Raw genomic sequence first — 17,957 nt, 5'->3', positions numbered from 1 at the left:
GTAATAATGCTACTTCTCAAAAATATATTTAAAATGTTTTTGCATGATTTAAAAAATATATTTAAATGCAAATATTTGTCTTGCTGTTTTCGGGTGGATGACTCTGCAATTTTATTAGTGATGGAAAAACTTCAATAAAAATTGCACGGTATCCATCTGTAATCCGCTGGATTCCATTACCTGCGTTTGTTCCTTTTGTATATCAATGTATGCTTCAAACTGTTTAATAAAATTATTAAGTTATTTGACTCTCCTTTGCATCTCCCTGGTTGAAATTGATTTCAGATATTTTTAACGAGTACACCTAGCAATGACATTCACCAACACCAGATGGCAGCATATCACAAAAAATCACAAATGTGTTTGTTTGCACTGCATATTCAAATTAATTGTCAAATATAAATTTGTTAGCCACCCGTAATGCAGACATAGTCAGAATATCCAGTCACCAGCCGGTAAAACTATCAAGTGTAACTTTTTAGCCGATTAAATTAGCTCGACACCTGATTTAAGTCCAGGTCGGGGCGGAAAAGTCCATATAAATGGAGTATTTTAGACTTGGTCTTGGCGTCTCTAGTGTGCGCATGACCGCGGCAGGGCACGGGCTTCATAACGCGCCTCCTGTCGTCATAATCATAACTTTACCGTCAGAACAAGAGTTCAATATACCGACCACTTCTGTAATCGGTAAGATCTGAATGACGCTGAAATCGTGTAAATCTCGCTGTCACTCATGCCTCAGGGAAGCGTGACCTTGATTTGTGAGCATGAAGTTTGTGTTTGTTAATGAGGTAGAGATGAAGAGCTCCACAGGACCCTCCTCACCCTCACTCCAGTGATGCCGCCGCTCAGTCCAGTACATCGCTTACTGCTCACTTCAAGCAACGCACACCGAGCCCGCTTTCTTCCTTTGTAAACAAACCTGTCATCTGGAAGCCTTATTTTCCGCCAAATATCTCTTGTTTTCAGCACATTTGGATTCATGATGCCTGGACTGAAGTTGTACGGTGCGCTGATTTTGTGTGTCCTGGTGCTGCCGTTCTCCCGTCCGAGCAGTCAGGTGCTGGACTGTCGCGAAGTGCGCTCGTCCTTTCAGTTTTTGTACCCGGGGATGAAATGGACCCCAGAAACCCCAGTTTCAGGTAAAACTACATATTCAGATCCTCAAGATATGCTTATTCATATTTTGTGTGGTTTGTTAAGCTTTCTAAAGCATCGCGTCCAAAAGTTTTACCTGTCATCCAGTAAACCTTGGGACTGTTGTCATAAATGTTGTCACGTTTTGTTTCATGTTTGTAATAGTTCATGAATACTGAATGAAAACATAGTTTTAATTAAATTGGACACCTTTCTAGGGGTATAAACCTGGCTATTGATATATGTTTAGTTGCGCAACCTCAGTTTTTGAGAATGTACTTTGAGTTATTTAGATCTGACATTAAACATAAAAAACACATAAATAAAGGAATTCAGCATATATCAAACTACAAACGATGTCACCATTAGATGAAATTCGTACGGCAGGCCATTTTAGCATTTAATTTAGTAATAATTATTAGTAAACAATCTTTATATCCTGCTACTTAAATATAGCCTACCTGAGTTTTTTACACTAGAATCAACAGTGTACTATTCTTATCGTATTTATTGCAACAGCATATTCCAGCTTCACTATGCTTGGACAATACAGTTGAAGACAGAATTATGAGCCCCCCGTTGATTTTTTTCCTCAATTTCGGTTTAACAGAAAATATTTTTCAACACATTTCCAAACATAATAGTTTTAATAACTCATTTCTAATCACTGATTTATTTTATCTTTGCCATGATTACAGCATATAATATTTTACTATATATTTTTAAGACACTTCTTTACAGCTTAAAGTGACATTTAAAGGCTTAACTAGGTTAATTAGGTTAACTAATCAGGTTAGGGTAATTAGGCAAGTTATTGTATAACAATGGTTTGTTTTGTAGACTATCGAAAATAAATATTAAAGGGGCCAATAATTTTGACCTTAAAATACTTTTAAAAAATTAAAAACTGCTTTTATTCTAGCTCAAATAAAACAAATAAGACTGTCTCCAAAAGAAAGAAATATTATCAGACATACTGTGAACATTTCTTTGCTCTGTTAAACATTATTTGGGAAATACTTAAAAAAGGAAAGGGTGTTAATAATTCTGATTTCAACAGTATATGAGATACAATTGAAAATGAACAATGCAACTTTGTAAAGTTATGCTATAAACTGCTAAACTGTCAACATAACTGACTGCTCAGCTTCTGCATTCTACTTCACCCAGAGACAGCTCAAAGAAAGCAATACAGCAAAGTTAGATACGATGGAATTTCAATGTCTGTCAAGGCACTGATGTTTTGCATCACTGTCTTTGTGTCAGTACCTCAAAGAATGCACTGTATGCTGTTGAGTGTAAAGCTTTTAGATGTCAGGTATTGAACAGAGCTTTGTTTTATCCACTGTGCATTACAATGTATTTGCAAACAGATCATTTAGCCGTGTCTCAAATTGCACTCTTTGCTTATGACACCTGTGTGATCACAGCTGACATAAAATGAAGAATTAGGCTTCATACAACAAAGACTGTTCAGTCAAAAATACTACAGTTAGTTTAGGACATCCCTAACGTTAGAGGCTAAATGTTAAAATGACTTGCCATATAGAGATCTATTTATAACAATTGCATCTTCTGTACACATTTCATGTGGTATTATTTTCACCTTCCGTGTGATGTGCAGATCCATCAGTAGGTATGAAGATGAAATAAGTGTCTTGACTGGATTGTCATCTTCAGTTCTGAGCTGTGGCTGCAGAAAGAGCCAGAGGAGAGCTGTAAATGTATTTCTCTTACCCATAACTAGTGTGAATTACCTGTCATACTGGAGAAGGCGAATTGTGTTAGTGTGTTTATTGAGGTTGCTACATTTCCCAGCGGAGAGCTGAGGAGATAGATGAGTTGAGATGAATGACAGGATGGATGGCTGACTCTCTTCTTGACATCTTCCCTTAACTGCTTGAAGCTTTAATTCTGTCTCAACTGGAGTCTGGAGGGAAGGGGGGTGAAAACATGGAGTTTGTTTGGCCCTCACAACAAAAATTCTGCTGAAAAGGAGCTTGCTTTTCCCCAGTGACTGCATTTTGTTGTTTGGCTGCTTTATGTGCAAGTATCTTCATTTTTTCCCTTAGTGGCAGCAATTTCCCTTTAAAAAGAGATAGATTAAATCTTATATCACTATTCTAATCATTCCCTTAAGTTAATTGACATTCAAAACACTTTTAATTAAAATTGTTTTCGTAACTGAACATCTAATATATATTAAAATCATTTACTTTTATTACTTCATTGAAATATTTTGAACCGTGATAAATGAATGCTGGGGTCTTTCTAATTCCATGTGACTCAAATAGCAGGTAAATGAATGTTAAACCCTGAGTGATCCCTGCTTTCAGGAGATATAAAGTGACCTTCCCAGAGTTCCATTTAATCAGAGGTGCTGTTCGTTTTTGCAGACTTCCCATTTGCAATTTAAATGGATTGCAATTGGGTTAAGGACAAGGAACAGAGTGATATTCTCAGTCATTTGCCTTCTCAGAGGAATTTTTATACGTTTTAACCTTTATCGGAGTTTAAGAAAACGTTCTATTGGACTGCCAGAATGTGTTTCCAGTATCTGGTCTATTTTTAATTAAATATTATGAGGATTGCGTGCATGAGATATATCATTCGTGTATGTTGTGCATCTTTTTGCAGTGCTATGCAGTTTTCAGAATTTCTTCAAAAGCATTTTGGGTTGCTTGTGCTATTTATCTGTAGCTGGTAGGGGACTTCATTTCCTGATGGGTACAATCCTGCAATAAAAGTCTTTTTGAAGCTCTAGTTTTTTGAAACCTAAACATTGTTCTTCAGAGAAAGGACTAACTGAGTTTTTTTTTCTTTCAGAAGTGTGCCGCAGGCAGTGTAGAGTCCTGATAATCCCAGCGGCACTAGGCTCTGGACTTTATGCCTGGTGCAGTAATTAGTGGTGCGGCAAAGCCTTTGGCTTTATTCATTTTGATTCATTATATGAACCGATACCGCACAGGTCCAGCATATGTAGCTTGAAACCTTAATTGGCTGTCCTAGTATTATGTCAGACTATGAAAGTATGTGAGGTTAATTGTTTGCCTCCCTTATTTGGTATTGATTTATGTGTTGGCCAGAAGCACCTTAAGAGGCACACTTGCTGAGAAAAATGGCAAAACAGTTGTGTGAACCGCACATAATAACTTTCCCCTTTAAAGACTGAATGTCTTCAATAGAGATATTAGTCTAAACATTGTAATAATGGCATATTATAAAAAAATCTGATGAGAGTTTGAGGTGATTGTATTAAGCTTTATACAATCAAAATGAGCATTGTCAAAAGAGAGCTGTCCAATTTTCTTCAATCAGAGCACCTATGGTGCATAAAACTGGCTTTAAAGTGCACTGTAAAAAATAAAATTACCATTTGTTCAGCACACTGTACTTTTTCTGTAATATATACTAAGAATTGTGAATAAATATTGACCTAAAAATGATAAAAATAAAAATATGTTATGTCAACAATATTCGCTAAGTGAAGTTTATTTATAAACTAGTTTCGAGAGGATCACATGCTTATGATTGCTTGCAGCCGGTCCCGCATTATTCAATTCATGATTCACCAATCAGACGATTTCTAAGCCACCATAAAGTTCCATATAAATGCCATCTTCGTTTTGAAGAATCCCCCCTTCCACCCCTACTCCTCCTCCTTTCCTAGATGGGTGGCATGGTGGCCCAGTGGTTAGCACTGTTGCCTTACATCAAGAACATTACTGGTTCTAGTCCTTACCAAGCCAGGAGACATTACTGTGCGGAGTTTACACATTCTCCCCGTGCTCACATGGGTTTTCCGCGGGTTCGTCCTACTGGCCAAAAACATGCAACTTCAGTTAATTGACTAATCCAAATCAGCACCATAGACATGCGCCTAGTTAGTAGTTATCTCTTACGAGCAGTCACTATCTGTTCATTAGCCACTACAGCAGGGGAGTTCTCGATCTACCTGAGCTCAAACTCTCCTCTTGTCTTGCAAACAGGAGGGAGCCCCAGGCTCGAGGATGCCAAACAAGCTTTATAATAAATCATCAGCTAGGCGTGATCTCTTAAAAATGTTATGTCCATATGTTTAACAGAGTTTTCTGGACAAACATTTTTGTGTTAAATAGCAATGTTGATATTTAAATAATTCGCAAATGCGTTATGCGATGATCAAAAACTAAGTTTGTGTATCTGTTGCTTGTAAGAATGGTGACATAGTCCTTCTTATCTTCTTATCTGCTCTCACTTCTTCAGATCTATGTGCCCTCCAGAAACTTGCGTTCTGTGAATGAACGTCGCCTCGTGGTTCCATCCCAAAGAGGGAAGAAATCACTTTCCCGAACGCTGGCGTTCAATCTGCCCAGTTGGTGGAATGAACTCCCTAACTGCATCAGAACGGCAGAGTCACTCGCTGTTTTCAAGAAACGACTAAACACTCAACTATTTAGTCTCCACTTCACTTCCTAATCTGCAATTGCCTCTCTGGATATCACACTAACTGTACCCAAAAAAAAAAAAATTACTGATGCTTTCCTTCTTAGACTTTACAGACCTGAAACTTGCCTATAGCACTTATTCATTGTTGCTCTTATAGTTGTGTTAATTGCTTCCTTGTCCTCATTTGTAAGTCGCTTTGGATAAAAGCGTCTGCTAAATGACTAAATGTAAATGTAGTGGTGCAGTAGGTAGCACAGTCGCCTCACAGCAAGAAGGTCGCTGGTTCGAGCCCCGGCTGAGTCAGTTGGTGTCTCTGTGTTCACATGGGTTTCCTCCCGGTGCTCTGGTTTCCCCCACAGTCCAAAGACATGCGCTACAGGTGTCTGAGTGTCAATGGGTTTTTCCCAGTACTGGGTTGCAGCTGAAAGGGCATCCGCTGTGTAAAACTTATGCTGGATAAGTTGGCGGTTCATTCCGCTGTGGTGGCCCTTGATGAATAAAGAGACAAAGGAAAATTAATGAAGTAGTAAGTTTGTGGTTGTAGTTTTTAAGTAAAATGATTAAAACAGGATGATAAGCTAACTAGAACTAAGTACTTATTTTGCAAATTCGAAAAAATCATCCACCAAACAGAAAAAAATAATTGACTCTATAGCAGTTGTTGCTTCAGTTGAAGTGACAAGAATATATTTATTAGTAAAATACAATATTTAATATTCCATGAATAAAAAAAAATATGTTAGCTGAACAAAATATTGTTACTGAGAAGAACTAAAAACAGTTGTTGAGACAACTCACAGTTCTTACTGCAAGTTGCCATGTTTTTTATATTTTCTGTGTGGGCAAATGAGTGTACATGTTCTAAATGTTAATTGGAAATGGGAAGGACTGTGGCCTATAGGGTGTAGCTGTCACCTTCTAGTTCAAATCAAGCTTCAGAAAATTGATTTTGAATGTGGCATGATTGTTGGTGCCGGACGGGCTGGTCGAGTATTTTAGAAACTGCTGATCTGCTGGGATTTTCACATGCAACCATCTCTAGGGTTTTCAGAAAAAGGCATTAAAAAGAAAATGTCCAGTGAGTGGCAGTTCTGTTGGTAAAATGCCTTGTTGATGCCATTCGTTCAAGCAGAGTTGGCAGACTAGTTCAAGATTATAGAAGTGGAAGAATAACTCAAATCATTTTTGTTTTCCCCCCTATATGGTTGCATAGCAAAAAGACATAACAGCTAACTAACAGCTTCAGTAGAGATTGAGTCCATTCATCACCTGTAACAGTGGTGTAATTTAAAAAAATCTGATGGCAGTGTGAGCTGATTTTACAAAATCTCATTCGTATACATAGTGCATTGTGAAAAGAGCGCTGTCTAATATTTCTCCATTGGAGCAGCTATTGGAACCTTGTTTCTGGCCTTGAAGTGGTAAATGAATGTAGACAACCTTAATGTTAATTGGAAATGGGAGCGACTGCAGGCTGTATAGTGCAGCTGTCACCTTCAAGTGATTTTGCTTATTCCACTGAGAGTTTCTCTCACTCTCACAGCTTGCTTGCAGATTTAGTGCTTGTTTGATTCGTATCGCATCTTTTGTCTCAAAAGTTCGCAAAATATCTTCGCTTACTTCTTTAAAGAAACATGGATTTCTTTCGGCTTGTTTTTTTACATACTGTAGATGTGTTGTTCACCTTCTGAGACCCCTTTTTCGGCAACAGGCATCCGCATTCATAGCCCTGTGACCCAGTAAACCCGACGGTGGGCTTTAAACTCATAGTGATATTTGGGCTGAGTTGTGATAGATGCAAACGCCGCGTGTCTGTTCAGATGCCAAATGCGATCTCTGCTGGTATGAGTGAGTGGGATGAAGAGAGAGAGAGACTGATGGACCAACATTAGAGGGAAGAGAGGATGCGATGACTGATGTATCTACAGTGGAATACAAGGAGGCCAAGTCGAGACACAGCCCGCAGGAAGATTGAACTGAATTCTAATCATGCTGCATGTAATGCCAGGGGGCCACAAGACCAAAAAAAGCCAATGGGAGGTTCTCCCACCCTCGTCTCCATTGGCACGTCTTAACCATTTCTCTCTTTTTTTTTTAGATATCTTTCTCCCTCGTCCCAGCCCTGAGAGTAAAAGCTGAATGTCATAGACCGCTGACTCTCTTTGTAGTATCAAAGGCACCTTTACACTGTGAAAAATAACCATCTAAATATGAGAAATGAATTAGAGCTTTAAGAAAATACAGACTAGAAACAAGACAATTTGTCTGCCAGTGCAGTAAGATAATTACACATTTTATTGATTTGAAAACTTACCTAGGCTCAAGTAAGCACTTATTTCAAGCAGTGCATTTAGTCTAATTATACTAAAACTAGCTTGGTAATTGCTTGGTAAATGTTTTGCTTTTCTTATTTTGTGTGAAAAGGTCTTAAACTAGATTTACTAAACAAGAGAATTCCTCTTAATTTAAGAATTGTCATTATATATTCTGTCTTAAAATGAGCCAAAGCATTTAAAATGAAAACAGGGTTATAGTATGAATTAGGATCACATCACACAGCCATGCATGCTGTCCACAATTAAGACTAGACAGTATTTATAATGCAAAATTATCACTTGTTGCGTCCATAGGCTGTAAAAAAATATGAACGAAGTATCCGTGACGTCACCCATATAGGTTTCTTTAGAGCGCAAATGAAGCTACAACTTACCTTGCAAATTGTGTGTTCCCAACAAAGTTAAAGAGTTACATATAAAAGTGTTACACAATATCTACCCCACAAATGAGATTGTATCTAAATTCGGTAATCCTAACCCAAATTGTGTCTTCTGTAACTCAAGCGTCGAATCAATTGATCATCTTTTTGTCAAATGCTCACATGTTAATATGTTTTGGTCTGATTTATCTGTTTATTTTTCATCAAAATGTAAGTTTAGCATTGACTTTTCTATGTGTGATATAATTTGTTACTTTTCTCATGAAAAACATGACATAGAATTTATAGGTAATTTATTTATTTTATTGGGTAAATAATATATTCACAAATGTAAATTTTCTTCATCATTACCTAAACTGCAGAATTTTCTCTGTGACTTAAAATTTTTAATTACTACTTTACAAAATGTTTACAGCAAAAAAAGTGTTAAAACTGTGAAATTTTTTAAGGGCTTTGTAAATATTGTTTAATTTGATAATTTTGTTTATTTATTTATTTTTGTACTTGATGTCATCCATTGTTATGATTAATATGTTTGTATTGCTAAAACACAAAAAAATTAAAATAAAAAAATTAAGCTGCATATGGGCGTTGCCAGCTGTCACCATTTTGTTCGTACATCATCACGCCATCCAGGGGCTACCAAAAAAGGGCAAAGAGGCGCTACAGATGCCTGCTCGCATTTTGTTAGACTAGCTTTTTTTTTTAAGAAAACCACAATACGTTTGTTCTGACCACTTGTGCTTGGTTGTATAATATATTAATAAAGTCTTTAGTCTTTTAGGGTGCTTTCAGACCTAGACTTTTGTTTCAGAACCTGTCTCATTTGCCCGGTTAGCGTGGTTCATTTGGCATATGTGAAACCAGCAATCGCGCTCAGATCTGCGCCAAATCAATGGGTCTGAGATCGCCTGAATGAGGTGGTCTCGGTTCAATTAAAACGAACTTTGGAGTGGATTAATTCTAGTGAGTAAGCAAAATGATCCGAACCCAGCTATATCACAGTGTATTATGGATATGTAATAGGCATATATACAGCTATATGAAAAGAGAATTATGAGTAGGGCGGGATGTCATTTCTACTGATAAATGTGCGTTTCATGTTAAATACGAAAGTGAAAGCATGCTGAACTATTAATGAGAGCTGTTTATTGGTTAGGAACATTGATCGAACTGCAGTTTAGCCAAGAGCTCCGTATAAGAGAGTCTTACCTCTGATTTATATCTGGTGATGATGTCTATGGGTGTCACCATTCAAAATAAAAGCGCAGGCTTAATTATGCAGACTTAATATAACTTAATATAAACAAAATAGATGAGTTATAAAAAAAATTTACACCCCTTACAGTTGTCATGAAGTGTAATATTAGCTATAGACACCAGGCTGTAAACGCGTTTATTTTTTGCTGTAAAGTTGACCATTTTAACATTTGGGTCTATAGACATGTGCTCTATTATGGAGCCAGGCCTAGTGAAATTGATGAATTGCAGATTCAGTTGCTTCAATATTAGCTTCACAAGAGATAGTGATGTTGCCGATTGGTTGCTTCTCAAAACACTGAAGCTTACTGCAACAAAACAACATGTACATACAATGTATACAAATGTATTTAAGCGTAATTAAGCATTTTTTACACAGTTAAACTTAAAACAAGATATTACAGCTAAAAAAAAAGTCTTAAAAATACAATGGTTGTCTTAAATTATGTCTCTGATTGTAATTAAGCTTAATTTACAGGGTAAAATACTTCACTTAAAGCTTTATTATTTAAATAAGACAATAAATTATAATAATCTGATCTGATATAATATAATAACAATCTGATTTTGCATAGTATACTATTCTCTAGACAAAATCAGTTAGATGTGTTTTTTTTGGCTTGAAATAAGATTGTAACTCCTGACTAGGTAAGGAGTTTTTGCAGTGTACAGTTCTCACTTGCACACATCTGTCTGACATTTTGATGCTGCTTCCCTTGCAAATAATTTATTAGATATCAAGCGTTCAAATAAGAATGAGCATTGAATTGACTGGTTTGATTTTGTCGCTTTGGTTTTGTCTGAGTAATGAGGAGTTCAGTGGGTTGAATCCAAAGTGAAGTCAGGGTTCGTCTCTCAGATCAAAATGAGATGAGAGGGATCTGTATTGCCGTCCATCGGCGCTCACGAATGATATCCAGCTAATGAAGTGCCACTGACCTCCCTTTAGAGCTCATGTTATAGGCTGTTAAGGGGCTTCTGTGCCGCTTGTTTTAATGTCAGTAATGGCAGAATGCATTACAGAGATACTTGTTCACCTCATCAAAGGCTAGATCCTCTTAGTAAAGTCAGTATTGTTATTCCAGTTATCAGAAGCAAGTCCTCAAAGAAATTATAAACTACCCTGCTGAGCATGCTGGCTTATTTCAGTTTGATGTTTGGTTATTTCTGTGGGATTCATGTGAGCAAACGGAATTTAAAAACAGAGAAACTACATCTGCTGTTGGTTGGTTGTTTAAACAGATAATCCTGCCTTAAGCTGAAGTCCTAATTTGAGCCCCTTTTAGCTTGCTAAATATTTTGCTTGCTAAAGTTTGCTGTTTTGCTGCAAATTAACCTACAAATGCATTACTTTCAGTATTCTTTAGGATATGAGAAAGTATTATGACATACAGTGTATTTTATATGTTATACAATTACTTATGGCAGCACGGTGGCTCAGTGGTTAGCACTGTCACCTCACAGCAAGAAGGTCACTGGTTCGAGTCCTGGCTTGGTCAGTTGACATTTCTGTGTGGAGTTTGCATGTTCTCCCAGTGTTCACGTGGGTTTCCTCCAGGTGCTCTGGTTTCCCCCACAGTCCGAAGAGGCTGTGGGGCTATAGGTAAATTGAATAAATTAAATTGGTCGTAGTGTATGAGTGAGAATGAGTGTATATGGATGTTTCCTAGTATTGGGTTGCAGCTAGAAGGGCATCCGCTTTGTTAAACATTTGCTAGATTAGTTGGCGGTTCATTACACTGTGGTGATCCCTGATGAATAAAGGGACTAAGCTCAAGGAAAATGAATGAATGAATGAATGAATTAATTAATAAGTTTATATACCACTTCATTAGGTGTACCTATTCAACTGCTCTTGAATGCAAATATCTAATCAGCCAATCATGTGACAGCAAGTTAGGCATATAGACGTAGAGTCCAGTGTCATGTTTGTTGGTGCCAGATAGGTTGGATTGAATATTTCAGAAACCACTGATCTACTGAGATTTTCACACACAACCCTGGATTTACAGTGAATGACGTAAAGAAGAAAAATATCTAATGAGTGGCACTTCTAAGGGCAAAACCTTTTTAGTGGTGGCAGTCAAGAGAGTAATGTTCCGATTCATTCAAGCTGATAAAAAGGCAACATTTAAATTAATAGTAGCTGAGGTCATTAAACTTAAACATAAACATTAAACTTAAAGCAGGTAAGCTACAACAGCAGAAAAAACACATCCATGTCAGTACTGTCAGTTTAGAAGAGGAAAACTGAGGCACAGTACAAATGGGGTTACAAAACTTGGACAATAATACATGGTTGGCTGGTCTGTTGAGTCTTGATTTCTGTTGTTATATTTGGGTGATAGAGTCAGAATGTGGCAAAGATTAATGGTGCTGTATGTGGGATTGATTTCCTAATGGTTGAACTAGGCATTGCAGTTCAAATTCAAAATATTGGAAAGGGTTTTTTCACCAAGAACCCTTCTCCGGCCACTCTTAGCACACTTCCAGCACACAAGTTTTCAAATTAATGACAGAAACGAGTGAGCTACTCAGCTAATGGTTACTTTTGTAAATTTATATTAAAACAACTCTAGTGGGTTTTTCATAACTTTACACCTTTTTCTTAGAATGCAAAATTACCTAAATTAATTGCTTTTAACATCTTTGAACTAATACTGCTGTGGATCAGCACAACCTCCTGGACTGATTATAAAAAAAAAATGCAATCTAATGCAATGAAAAACGACTGCTGAGAGTTTTTTTTTTTTTTATTTAAATGGAGGTATTTAAATTGAGCCTCGTCATCGCTAAAGTGAACATTTTCTCTTTTTTTCAAATCTATAACTAACCCAAACAAATGTAATTCACCTAAATCTTTGACACACATGGATTTAAATTGCAAATCAGCCAGCAGAGTATCAGTAACGTACTTTTATTCGTAATTTTTGGAAATTGTATGGCTTACATACCTGTTAGTTTCATGCCAGTAATATGGTTTGCTCTTTATGATCAGGAACACTGATGCTATATTTCAGCATCTGATCTGACGGCACAAAATTAGGAGGAGAACATATTTCTGTCACACTTGAACCACATCTGAGCAGTATAATTGCTTTAACATGCGTCCTCCTTTTAAAATTTAAGTTTTGCATCACAAAAACACTCCGTATGCTGCTAAAAACAGAATTGACACCCAGTTGAGAAACGCTGTACTGGCTGATGACAATTCTTAATGAAAGTTCCACCCTACCTGAAGGTGCTGGTCACTATGCTTCCCTACTTGCAGCAACGAAGAAAAGGGTTTTTAAATCTGCATTTCTTTTTGGAGGTTGCTTTTTGGAGTATAAACAAGATTTTGTTTGGCTCATTTTATTTTCTTCGGCTCAGTCCCTTTATTTATCAGGGGTTGCCATAGTGTAATGAACTGCCAGCTTATCCAGTATATGTTTTACGCAGCGGATGCCCTTTCAGCCGCAACTTATTACTGGGAAATACCCATACACTCTCGCATTCTAACACATACACTATGGCCAATGTTTATTCAGTTCACCTATAGTGCATGTCTTTGGACTGTGGAGGAAACCAGAGCACCTGGAGCATTCCCATGCAAACACTGGGAGAACATTCAAACTCCACACAGAAATGCCAGCTGGTCTAGCCGGGACTCCAGCCAATGACCTTCTTGCTGTGAGGTGACAGTGCTAACCGTGGCAGTTGGGCTTAATATTTATTTATTTATTTTAATAATTACATGAATTATTTATTGATTGACATTTGTTTTAAGATAAGCAATGGCTTAATATAGAACTGAAATTGCTTAAATGGATCTAACATTTTTCATTGTAGTACACGAAAGCATTAACAGACCTTAGAATAGTGTCAAGGGGCAGTAGACAGTGCTTGGGGCAGTGAAGTACCTTCATATTTTGATAAATGCCCACACAGTTTCTGTAATTATGAGATAATGGCTTAGGTCAATGTCTCTGGCAGTCCATTTAAAGTTGAAGGTGAGGGATCACATGCCCACAAGCCATGAAAGTTTCTACTAATGACTCTGGTCAGACTTTCCATTAAACCGCATCTCTTGTATTTTTCGAAGTCGATTGTAACTGTAGAACGCACGGTGTTTGTGCGAAGCTAAGGCTTTTTTTGTACCGTTATTTACTTTTCCCTCAAACTGAATCTTATCCTTGCGTGCTCCTTGCTGTGGAAGTCTGAGGTACTTTCTTTCATTAAATACTCCGAATGGCACTGTAAGGCGACAGACGGCTTTGCTTTAGTCCATTAACTCTCTTGCCTCCCTGGCAGAGGAGCCCAATTCATAATCATATACTGCATATACTTTGATCAGCCGTTGACTTTCCACTTCTTTTAATTGTGCACACATATTGATGGCTTTGAAGCGAGTCTAGAAAGAAACGTCATAATTCCTGTGTCGTTGCTCTATAATTCATGCTTCTAATAACATCCTTTTAACATTTTCTGTATTTTAACACAGCATGTTTTCCCCACAGCCCCTATTAAACTTGCATGCTGATAGCTTTATAAATGGTTCTTAAGATCGCGCTTATGCATGCATCTGGCTGCGCTCTGTGTCTTCAGGCTTGTTAAGGAGGAGCGTGAGGCTGAAATATGTACACAGCTCTCACCGAGACGCCGTCAGACCCGTCTTTTTCATCCGAGCTCCGACAAGGATACTCATACGCCTGAGGCCTTTGAGGAAAGATGCAGAGGGAATATGGATTAAAAAATTTCTAGCAATTTTAAGTTTAGAAGGAAGGAATGAGTGTTTCATGACTCAGTGGACAATGAATATGTAAGATGCCATATAATGGCTGAAGAGCCTTTAAGGGTTTGTTATTTTCGTCTGAGTTCATTTAAAGACAATTTTCTACCCACAATGAGATAGTCAATTAAGCTTTTTGAATTAAATTGAAGGAACATTGATAAAAACATTCATAAAAGGTCTTCATCTAAATGCACTAAAGATTTTTGTTAGTTTTCCTCTCAATAGCACACAATACAGCAGTTAAGAAATCATCATTCACCACTCCAGTCAAATGAATACATTCATATCACTACATTAATATAATATAGTGGTTTAAAGCAAGCAGTTAAATATTATATATATATATATATATATATATATATATATATATATATATATATATATATATATATATATATATATATATATATATATATATATATATATATATAGGCTCATTGCCAGGGAGGGTTTAGGTGATTCAAAGGACCCACCCCCAGCTGACAAAGTCTCTTTATGAGCTCATTTGTCCCATTTTCGACTGCTGTGCCATCATAAATTGTGAAAACTACCGATCGAAGAAGACTTGAATTTTTTTTCATTTTTAATTGTTCAAGTGGACCAATTCGGACTGCCCCTTCGGAAAGTTGAATGAGCTGTCCAGTTTTATTTGCCTATAGGCTACAGTTTTTAACTTAAAAACAAGTTTTACCAGATTCCTGTTTTTTTCATGATAATAAATTTATATTTAAAAATAATATTTTTTTCATATTTCTTTATTCAATTAAAAAATTATTATCTCATAACAATATCTATAAAACTGGAATAACTTTATATCAGAATATGGGTATACTGTGGTCAAAAAGAGATGGACATGGTCAGCAACAATACTCAGGCTGTGGCATTGAAGTAATGCACAATTTGTACCAAAGTGCCAAGAAAATGTCCTCCACACCATTTCACCACCACCACCAGCCTAAACCATTGATACAAGGCAGGATGGATTCATGCTTTCATGTTGTTGACCTCAAATTCTGACCCTACCATCCGAATGCCGCTGCAGAAATTGAGACTCATTAGACCAGGCAACGTTTTTCTAATCTTCTATTGTCCAATTTTGGTGACCCTGTGCGAATCGTAACCTCATTTTCCTGCTCTTAGCTGACAGAAGTGGGACTTGGTGTGGCTTTCTGCCGCCGTAGCCCATCCGCCTCAAGGTTCGACGTGTTGTGCATTCAGAGATGCTCTTCTGCATACCTCTTTTGTATACCTCAAACCAGTCTATCCATTTTCCTCTGACCTATGGCATCAACAAGGCATTTGCACCCACAGAACTGCCACTCACTGGATATTTTCTCTTTTTCGGATTATTTTTTGAAAACCCTAGAGATGGTTGCACCTTGTGCGTGAAAATCCCAGTAGATCAGCAGTTTCTGTAATACTCAGACCAGCCCATCTGGCATCAACAACTATGCCCTGTTCAAAGTCTCTTAAATCACGTTTCTTCCCCATTGTGATGCTTGATTTGAACTGCACCAGATTGTCTTGACCATGTCCGCATGCCTATATGCAATGAGTTGCTGCCATCCAATTGGCTGCTGAAAAATTTGCATTAACTAGCAGTTGGACAGGTGTACCTAATAAAGTGGCCGTTGAGTATATATACATTATCTGTATTTAATTATGGTGTGTATACATATTTTTTTGTACATTTTCTAAAAACAAATGGCTTATACCGATACATGGTAATCAATGATTCTTTATAATTGAAAATTGGTAAATAGGATAAACTGCTATAAATATATCTACTTAACTTTTCTTTTCCAACCTTGAGAATAATACATACATTTCCAAGTGCATTTTGCATCATTGTTTAAAAAAAGATTTTAAAAAGTTGCAAAGGGAATTTAAATTTTCATAGAAAGATGGATATATACATGGATATATATGGATAATTAGTTATTGGACATATGTTTACAGTTTTTAATGAAAGTTTTAATGTGTTCTATAGTAAATTGAGCTGTTTTATACCAGGGGTCCATGAGTTGAATTATGAAAACTGCTCCTGTTGATTAAATGTAAAAAAGAAAACTGGCCTGCCAAATAATCCACAGTCTTTTCTTCTACAGAGGCATCAAGATTTCTCCTTTTCAAGCAAATGTTTTCTGTCCCATTTTCAGCAGACAAACAATCTAATCAGCCGTATTTATTAGCAGTCTTTAGATACTGTGATGTAATCTTTGTTTACGCTTCACTGTTGGGAGCAATCTCCCTCCTGTAAAGTTTTTCACTTTTCCCTGACAGCTCGAAACTTCTCTAATAAAGTACATTTATCATCAGCAAATAGCAGATGTGCCGATGAAATTGTCTGTTTTGCTGAAGATAATTACTAAATCTGTCTGAGTTCTCTCCTCTTTCATACCTGCTCACCCCTCCGCCCCTCTGCTCGCGAGGCTATTGACAGCTTAATAAATTTGCCTTGGAATCCGAAATTAGCTCGATCGTATCTGTCGCCGGTCCTTTGCAAGTATTGATTTTGGATATTAAGCCTGTCGGCGTGCATATGAAAGGTGCTGTCTGCGCAATATGGCAGGTTTGCCTGTAATTTCTTCTTTCATATCCGTATTAGAGCACTGCGGATGTTTGATCTGAAAGTGTGGCCTTTTTCTTGCTGTTGTTGGTTTTTCGATGGCAAGTGATGTTTAAAAGGTTTATTTACCCATTCCTAAGAGGCGCTGTGGGTTTAGTAGATCAGCATTTTTTTTTTTGCTTTTTCCCTTAAGGCCATTTATTTGACATTTTGTCTTCACATTTTCATGTGGGATTTAAAATTTGGCAGCACTTAAATCTCCTGTATTTTAATCTCTTCTATGGTTTATTAAGTAATTTAAATCAACTAACTTGTAGAGTATGTTCTTAAGAGTTCTTTCAGGATTTGTAATCTCATCATTGATGATGAAGAGACAACGAGTGGCAGTTTAATGCATCATAGTTCATTCAGCAGCCTTTTAATAATACTGACTAGAGATGGGAATCACTAGGAGTTTAATGATTCAGGTTCTCATTCCACTTAATTGTTCCCGGAATGATTCTTTTACATTTTGAATATTTATAAAGCAGAAAATCTGTTGTCTTATTATAAGCTCAAGAATTAAACAAACAAAAGAGAGCAAATATTTGAAGAAATTCAGCCTTTTTATATAATTTCATTGATATAATGCAGTGTTTCTCAACCACGTTCCTGGAGGACAACCAACACTGCATGTTTTAGATGTCCCCTTCATCTTTCACAATTATTACTGATCTTTTAGTCTGTGCTAATGAGCTGATGATATTAGTGTTTGGTTAAGGAGACACGGAAAAATGTGGAGAACTGGTAGTCCTCCAGGAATGTGGTTGAGAAACACTGAAATAATGTATATTTTTAATTAAACACATGACATCCATTCGGTACACTGTTTCACAACACAATTTTTAACTATAAGCTTAAAATGCAGACTTTCAGACTTACAGAATCTTTTTGCAATTCTTACTCTATTTGATTAAATCTGAGTTGAAATCTGTAAGTTTACAGTCTCACCATACCATGAAGTAAAAAGTTGCTCTTTGTTTTTATTTTTGGATTTATACAGTATAGTAGCGCTTGATATAAATGATCTGTAT

General features: G+C 36.8%; 1 protein-coding gene and 1 non-coding gene across 3 annotated transcripts in view; both read left to right on the top strand.

The window, feature by feature from the left end:
* Positions 1-62: 62 nt before the first annotated feature.
* Positions 63-189, top strand: mir363 (microRNA 363). The gene has a single exon (NR_030129.1). It is a non-coding gene; the product is annotated as a microRNA 363 (primary transcript).
* A 456-nt stretch (positions 190-645) lies between these two features.
* Positions 646-17,957, top strand: part of gpc3 (glypican 3) — a 296,516-nt gene continuing 279,204 nt past the window's right edge. The window contains exon 1 of one of the 2 annotated variants that reach the window (NM_001305618.1): positions 646-1,142. In NM_001305618.1, coding sequence (NP_001292547.1) covers positions 983-1,142 — 160 coding nt within the window. In that variant the 5' untranslated portion in view covers positions 646-982. The remainder of the gene's footprint in view (positions 1,143-17,957) is intronic. The other variant, XR_012389405.1, reaches the window with a different exon arrangement.

Source organism: Danio rerio, chromosome 14 (genome assembly GCF_049306965.1).
Source record: "Danio rerio strain Tuebingen ecotype United States chromosome 14, GRCz12tu, whole genome shotgun sequence".
Classification (NCBI taxonomy): domain Eukaryota; kingdom Metazoa; phylum Chordata; class Actinopteri; order Cypriniformes; family Danionidae; genus Danio; species Danio rerio.
Note: the sequence above shows the minus strand (reverse complement) of the source record. Positions and strands in the feature narration are given on the sequence as shown.